Raw genomic sequence first — 8,611 nt, 5'->3', positions numbered from 1 at the left:
TAGCACAGGTAAATGAAATCCCCTCATTTTCTACCCCAACTCTGTCATTTGATGCTACTGTAATAGCAGATTCAGCCCAAGCTTCTCCTTGCCCTGAGACTTCCTAGAACTCACTCCCCCGGTGACCCAGTCACTTTCTCCCTTCCACCTCATGAAAGATAACACATACCCAGTATTACCCTTGGTATCCGGAGTCATCATTCCCGTTAAAGACTTTCTCTCACCCAGGACTGTGAGCTCCAAGGGGAAGGACGCTTACCTCAAACCCACACAACCATGCCAGCAAGGTAAAGCCCGAAAGTTCTTGATGGTAAGACATTGTGAATGTGAATTGGGCAATATGCGGACAAATTACTGAGGCGCTAGTAAGCAGGAAAAGTGGAAATCTGAGAGTTCCAGTGTTCTGATAAGGCAAATACTCTAAGTCTTTGAGGAACACTTATCAGATACTGATGGCGAGATAGCTAAAAGTGTCGAGGGGAAGCCTAAAGGGGAGCGAGGGGAAAAGCCTGAACTCTGCAGTTATTAGCGCAGGTTCCAAACGCAGGTGGCAGCTGTCCCAGGGAGTCCGGAGTCTGCTCTCCTGCACCATAATCTTTCTCCGGAAGGGCATGCGTGGTCAGCCCTTTTTCCATTTCCATACTTAATGCTCGCTCTCGCCATCACGATCCCCACTCCGTCCCACCGTTCCCGCAGTGAAATCATCCTTCTGTGGAGCAGGGTGCCGTGGGAACACCAGGGGCGGGGACGGTGGGGCGGAGCAACCAATGCGCATGCTCCATGCGGGCGCGGGGGAGGGAGCAGCCTTGTGCCGTCAGACTGCGCCTGCGCCCTGCGTCACCCGGCGTCCCGGACCCAACGGCTGCGAGTCGGTCAGGGGCACTCGGGGCGGGATGGTGCCGTGGTGCCAGGTAAGGGGGGATGGGTGCGTGCGTGTGAGCCTGGGTGCGGAGGCCTCCCGGACGTGTCTGTCTAGCCACTTCCCTCCCCGGACTCCGCTTGGCCCTCCTGACCCCCGCAACACACATCCACACTGACCTGGACTTTGGTTCCGGGCTGCCACCGCCACCACCACAGTCACCTCCAGAGCCACCACCGTGGTGGCCCCTCCACGACGCTTTGCTCCAGCCGCCCCAACAGAAGTCAAGTGCACTCCGTGAACTCTTGGTGTCCAGGTCACGGCGTCGTGGACAGGCTGGATCCCCTGGATCTTTTTTGGATCCCCCCTTGTGTCAGATTATTCCTTTGGGCGAAGCTAAATTTTTAATCTAAAAAGAAATGCACCCAATTAAGAATTCTTGTGAAGACATGTGCTTCACCTATGGATGTACCCACCCTTGATTATTTGCAAACCTGTCATTATTTTGTAGAGAATACTTTGTAGTGAGCGACAGGTGAGCCGTTTTACTTAGTCGGATCCTTGGGATAACAGGCTGTTGGCACTGGTTTGTCCTAGGAAATAGCAGTTTATCCTGTGTTTCAAACCCTCTTGCTTTTATAAATGTCAGGTTTTGTGTGTTGCGTAATTTAATCTTCAGCAGCTGGGTCCAGTGTTATGTAGACTGGAATCAAAGTTCATTTAGCAGCTATGAAGGGGCTGTTTTTTCGCTAGTCTGGTCATTTAGTTTCTGTGGGTAATTCGTCTCTTGACTCATATTTGTTCATTGCTTAAGTGTTTATAAAAGGTGCTGTCATTTTATGTCAACTGAAGACGAGCTTAGCATGTTTTCTATAAAGATATATAATTAGGATTTCTGCTATGGGACACTTAAAAGACACCCAGAAATTAGTCTGAATTGTGTTTAAAACATAACGGTTTTTCAAAATTTGTGTTTGTAGATATATGAAATTTTTTATGAATGATTTCATTTAACTTATAAAATTTGTCTTTGACCGAAGTAATACATTTGAAAAATGAGAAAACTTCTCTGCATGGGTAGACAGAAAAGGACTATGAGTTCTTCTTAAGAGCATTTTGTTTATTTTCAGGTTGAAGTATTGTATTTTGCAAAAAGTGCTGAAATAGCGGGAGTTCGTTCAGAGACCATTTCTGTGCCACAAGAAATAAAAGCACTGCAGCTGTGGAAGGAGATAGAATCTCGGCATCCTGGGTAGTTAAACGTTTGTAGAATGAATGTGATTAACCCATTTTTTTTTTTATATTTTAAAAATGTATATCTGATAAACGTTTCTAAAAAGGGTAATTTCTATGCTTATTGTCAAAAAGGGTCATTAGTTATATTTTTCTGGAACTACTGAAAACTTAAACTCTAGTTTTTAGAAAAGCAACATTTTTAAAGGAAGGCTAGAGGTATTTTATCCAAAAAGCACAGTGAGCTGGCATACTCCCAGAAGTACATGATCATATCCTCTTTCATAATTTACAAAATACTTTACATGTAGAATCTGCATTTTTATAACATTAAATGAAATTGTTACAAATTTTGTTAAAAATATGTGTTTTAAACTTTTTTGTTCTGCCCCCTGTTTAGAGAATTCAAAGAGAAATTTCTAAGGTTAAAAGAAAAATTAGCTACAACAAATCCTAGATGCCATTGAATTTGAATTTTTTGTTCAATATTTAAATATTTTCTGGTTCTTGAAAATCTATAATTTCATTGCTGTCATTCCTACCTCAAGTCTCTTTTGGAACAAAATATGAAAGCGTCTTACTGATAGAGGGGTTCCAGGAGTATTAATAGTCTCACTTAAGTCTGTATAATTGTTTTACCTGGAAGTCCTAGTCCTTTGTAAAAGATACTCAACAATGTATGTTTAGATTCTTGATTTCACATCTTTTAAAGTGCTCTTACAATGGCCTGATAATCAATGAAACATGGTGTGCCCTCTGTTCTCCTTTACCTTGAATCTGTTACCTGCATGGAGACACCTGGTCTCGTACACATTTTCACTGTACCTGAGAAGAAAACCTACATTGTCCAGATATGAAGAAACAGCTTTATTATTATAACTGTGTTGCAGGTGGCTCTGTGAACCGTGCCATCTTTTCATCTTTCTAAGCAACTTTTTTGTATTTGAATAGGAAAACGTGTACAAGCACAGTTTGTGGGAAATCTTATAGCTTTACTTAGTAGGCTTGTACACATAGGTGGATGACCCGTGGAAAGGCCATGCATGAATTTGGAAAGTTTTATTTTCTTTTGACCTGGTTTGAATATTGTTTTCAGTCTGGTGGTTTTTTTCTTTGTTTGATTCTCCATGACACACAACTTCCAATAAAGAGTTGATAGCAGTTTAATGTGTTCTTTGCAGTGAAAAGGTATGTTCTTCAGAGGATATGTCCTTTGCCTATAGAATGAGTTAATTAGTAATTTTGCAGGCGACGCTGCACATAGTATTATTTATGTAATATCTTTAATTGCAGCTAAAGAGATTTGTGACCTATCACAGGATTGATACGTCTAATCATATTTTTTCCCCTTCAGATTGGCTGATGTTAAAAATCAAGTGATATTTGCTGTTCGTCAAGAATATGTCGAGCTTGGAGATCAGCTCCTCTTGCTTCAACCGGGAGACGAAATTGCTATTATCCCCCCCATTAGTGGAGGGTAGTGCTTCTGAGCTGTCTAGGTATGTGAGATTTGTTTTTCTTAACCAGTCTTATAGAGAAGAATTGTATAGATAACTTGTATGTGGTTTGCTGTTGCTGTATTTTCTTTGTAAGTCTGTCTGCACCACATGTTTATTGATGTAGCAGCCCATTATCGATGTAGACACATTTATAAATACCTACCTACCATCTCTGCATCAACTTTATTGTAAGCATTTTAATTTAATATCAGTTTGATTTTTTTTTAAATAATCAATATTTTTTATTATGATATTGTGGGGTACAGTTAAGGGTTAGGTATACAAATATGCTTCATTCAGCACCCTTGTTGATAAGAAGTGACTCCCCAAGTTTGATATGTTTGTATATTTAGCATGGTTTATTCAGATCTTGGTATTATATATCAGGAACCATGCTAGACTGTGGAATATTAGTATACATATTTTGCAGGTGGGAAAACATTCAGAGGAATTAAAAAACTCATCTCTGACCTCATAGCTGATAAGTGAAAGAGCTAACATTTGAACTCATAGGACTCTCTGCATCCTTTTTTTCAAATGTGTTTACTAATTCTAGATAATAGCTCCTCTGTGCACAGAGAAATGTAGAAAAAGTGCACAACTATATAGTCAAAAGATAACTATGCCTGAGATGAAAGTCTGTCACTTTCCATGTATAAAGAAACTGTTTTATAGTCATAGCTTTGTTGGAGGAGGCACTGTAACCATGCCACCTTTTCATCTTTCCATGCAACTTAGTTCATATTTGAATAGGATAATGTGCATGGTCATTTTTCTGTGTAGCCTGGAGAGATCATGCTTATGTGCAGACAGAAGGAGGCATAATTTTTTTATCAACTAAAGAATAAATAATGTAGAAATTAGCAGTCATCTTGAATCCAAATCTCTTGTTAGTTAGGAATGAAAGAAAGCTTTCTTAATTTGATGGGATTTTTTACCCCAAATCAAGAGGGAATAAAATACTTAATGGTAAAAATTTGGTTCCATGAGAGAAAGAAACAAGCCAAGGGTGCCTTTTTTTTATTTTCACCCATTTTCCTCCACCATCCTTGAGGGTTATGCCATAAAAAAAGAAGGAGAAGGAGGAGAATGTGCAAGGACACTTTTCGTTGTAGTCTGGAGAGATCATGCTTATGTGCAAAAGAATGAGGCATAATTTATTATGAACTAAAGAATAGATAATGTAGAATTAGCAGTCATCATCAATCAAAAACTCTTGTAAGTTAGGAAAGAAAGAAACCTTTTTTAATCTCACAGGATTTTTAACCCCAAATCAAGAGTAAATATTATACTTAATGGTAAAAACTTGGTTCCATTAAAGAAAGAAACAAGCCAAGGATGACTTTTTATTTTTTCATCCATTTTCCCCCACCATCTTTGAGGGTTATGCCATAAAAGAGGAAGGAGGAGGAGGAGGAGGGGAAGGAGAAGGAGGAGGAGGAGCAGAAGAATGTGCAAAGATTTTTTCTATGTAGTCTGGGGAGATCATGCTTATGTGCCGACAGAATCAAGTATACTATGTTGTCAACTAATGAATAAATAATGTAAAATTAGCAGTCATCTTAAATCAACAACTCTTGTAAGTTTGGAATGAAAGAAAACTTTTTTAATTTGACAGGATTTTTACCCCAAATCAAGAGTAAATATCATAGTTAATAGTAAAAAATGGTTCCAGTAGAGAAAGAAACAAACCATGGATGCCTTTTTGTTATTTTACCCATATTGTCCCACCATCCATGAGGGTAATCCCACAAAAGAAGAAGAAAGAGGAGGAAGAGGTGGAGGAGGAGGAGGAGGACGATGACAAGAATGTGCAAAGACATTTTCATGTGTAGTCTGGAGAGATCATGCTTATGAGCAGACAGAATGAGGCATAGTTTATTATCAACTAGAGGAGGAGGAGGAGGACAATGTGCAAGGACATTTTCCTATGCAGTCTGGAGAGATTATGCTTATGTGCAGACAGAATGAGAAATAATTTGTTATCAACTAAAGGAGGAGGCAGAGTAGGAGGAAGAGAATGAGACCGTGCAAGGACATTTTCCTGTGTAGTCTGGAGAGATCATGCTTATGTGCAGACAGAGTGAGGCATAATACATTATCAACTAAAAATAATAATATAGAAATTACCAGTCATCTTGAATCAAAAACTCTTGTAAGTTAGAAATGAAAGAAAGCTTACTTAATTTGACAGTATTTTTACCCCCAAACAAGAGTAAGTATCATATTAATGGTAAAACTTGGTTCCATTAGAGAAAGAAACAAGGCAAGGATGCATTTTTATTTTTTCACCATTTTCCCCCACCATCCTTGAGGGTTATCCCACAAAAGAAGAAAGAGGAGTAGGAGGAGGAGGAGGCAGAGGAGGAGGAGGAAAATGTGCAATGACATTTTCCTGTGCAGTCTGGAGAGATCATGCTTATATGTGCACAGAATGAGTCATAATATATTTTCAATTAAAGAATAAATACTATAGAAATTAGCAGTCATCTTGAATAAAAAACTCTTGTAAGTTAGGAATGAAAGATACCCCTCTTAATTTGACAGTATTTTTACACCAAATCAAGACTAAGTATCAAACTTAATGGTAAAAACTTGGTTCCATTAGAGAAAGAAACAAGCCAAGGATGCCTTTTTATTTTTTCTCCCATTTTACTCCACCATTCTTGAGGCTTATGCCACAAAAGAAGAAAAAAGGAGGAGGAGGAGGAAGAGGAGGAGGAGTAGAATGTGCAACGACATCTTCCTGTGTATGAGGAGGAGGAGGAGGAGGAGGAGGAGAAGGAGGAGGTGCAAAGACATTTTCCTGTGTAGTATGGAGCAATCATGCTTATGTGCAGACAGAATGAGGTATAATATGTTGTCAACTAAGAATAAATAATGTAAAAATTAGCAATCATCTTAAATCAACAACTCTTGTAAATTAGGAATGAAAGAAAACGTTCTTAAGTTGACAGAATTTTTCCCAAATTAAGAGTAAGTATCATATTTAATGATAAAAACTTAGATCCAGTAGAGAAAGAAACAAGCCAAGGATGCCTTTTTATTTTTTCACCCATTTTGCCACACCATTCTTGAGGGTTATCCCACAATGAATAAGAAAGAGGAGGTTGAGGAGGAGGAGAATGTGCAAGAACATTTTCCTGTGTAGTCTGGAGAGATCATGCTTATGTGCAGACAGAATGAGGTAAAATATCTTGTCAACTAAGGAATAAATAGTGTAAATATTAGCAGTCATCTTAAATGAACAACCCTTGGAAGTTAGGAATGAAAGGAAACTTTCTTAATTTGACAGGATTTTTACCAAAAATCAAAAGTATCATACTTAATGGAAAACCTTGGTTCCAGCAGAGAAAGAAACAAGCCAAGGAAGCCTTTTTATGTTTTCACCTATTTTCGCCCACCATCTTTGAGGCTTATGCCACAAGATAAGAAGAAGAAAGAGGAGAATGAGGAGGAGGAGGGAGAGGAGGAGGAGAAGGAGGAGAAGGAGAAGGTGGAGAATGTGCAAGGACATTTTCCTGTGTAGTCTGGAGAGATCATGCTTATGTGCAGACCCAATGAGGCATAATTTATTATCAACCTAAGAAGAAGAAAGAGGAGGAGGAGGTGGAGGAGGAGGAGAATGTGCAAGGACATTTTCCTGTATCGTCTGGACAGATCATGCTTATGTACAGACAGAGTGAGGCATAATAAATTATCAATTAGAGAAAAAATAATGTAGAAATTACCAGAGATCTTGAATCAAAAACTCTTGTAAGATAGGAATGAAAGAAACTTTACTTAATTTGACAGATTTTGACACCAAATCAAAGTAAGTATCATAGTTAATGGTAGTAACTTGACTGCTTTGGAGATAGAAACAAGCCAAGGATGCCTTTTTATTTTTTCACCCATTTTACCCCACTCTCTGTGAGGATTATCCCACAAAGGAAGAAGAAAGAGGAGGAGGAGGAGGATGAAGAGGAGGAGGAGTAGAATGTGCTACGACATTTTCCTGTGTGTTTTGGAGAGATCATGCTTATGTGCAGACAGAATGAGGCATAATTTTTTTATCAACTAAAGAAGAAGGTGAAGGAGGAGGAGGAGGAGGTGGAGCAGGAGGAGGAGTAGGTGGAGGAGATGTGCAAGGTCATTTTCCTGTGTAGTATGACGAGATCATACTTATGTGCAGACAGAGTGAGACATAATACATTATCAATTAAAGAATAAATAATGTAGGAATTAGCAGTCATCTTGAATCAAAAACTCTTGTAAGTTTAAAATGAAAGAAACCTTATTTAATTTGACAGTATTTTTAACCCAAATCTAGAGTAAGTATCATACTTAATGGTAAACTTGGTTCCATTAGAGAAAGAAACAAGGCAAGGAGGCCTTTTTATTTTTTCACCGTTTTCCCCCACCATCCTTGAGGGTTATCCAACAAAAGAAGAAGAAAGAGGAGGAGGAGGAGGAGGAGAATGTGCAATTTTCCTGTATAGTCTTGAAGGATCATGCTTATGTGCAGACAGAACGGGCATAATTTATTATCAACTTAAGAAGAAAGAAGACGAGGAGGAGGAGGAGGAGGAGGAGGAGGAGGAGGAGGAGGAGGAGGAGGAGCAGGCAGAAACTGGGGTCCAGCCTGGGAAGCAGAGGTGCTGTTCTCAGACCCCCAGGCCCAGGACACCTCGACCGACAGGGTGACTTCTCAGATGTTGCTGCATACCTGATAAACTAAAACTTTCCGAGAACACCGGCCCAACGCCAGCGAGAGCAGGGCCCAAGGCACAGCTCCCATGGCGAAGGATGGTTGGCCGGTGGGGGCTTCTGAGGAACTGGGGAGCCGAACTGCCTCAGGAGAGGCATGCAGCATCTTTTCTACTGCCCGGTATGCTGGATAGAAGCTGAGAAGTTCTCAGGTAGTGAGTTGGGAACGTGAGGACCACAACTGTGGGGAGCTTGGCAGGTCCCAACATTTCAGCTCCTACCTGGATTCCATGGGACTGTAGCTGTTACCTAGCTTTCATGTTGAAAGGAA

The 8,611-nt window shown here is 39.9% G+C and overlaps 1 protein-coding gene across 1 annotated transcript; it reads left to right on the top strand.

Moving 5' to 3' along the window:
* The first annotated feature begins 835 nt into the window (after positions 1-835).
* On the top strand, positions 836-3,605 carry LOC103262507 (molybdopterin synthase sulfur carrier subunit). Its single transcript, XM_008060129.1, has 3 exons — positions 836-911; positions 1,990-2,111; positions 3,447-3,605. Exons 1-3 carry the CDS (start codon positions 894-896, stop codon positions 3,571-3,573), a joined length of 267 nt encoding a protein of 88 aa, XP_008058320.1. The 5' UTR covers positions 836-893; the 3' UTR covers positions 3,574-3,605.
* Positions 3,606-8,611: the final 5,006 nt, after the last annotated feature.

This window comes from Carlito syrichta, unplaced genomic scaffold, assembly GCF_000164805.1.
Source record: "Carlito syrichta isolate Samal-C Ts95f unplaced genomic scaffold, Tarsius_syrichta-2.0.1 Scaffold304524, whole genome shotgun sequence".
Lineage (NCBI taxonomy): Eukaryota > Metazoa > Chordata > Mammalia > Primates > Tarsiidae > Carlito > Carlito syrichta.
The sequence above is the reverse complement of the archived record's forward strand: the minus strand, read 5'-3'. Positions and strand labels throughout refer to the sequence as shown.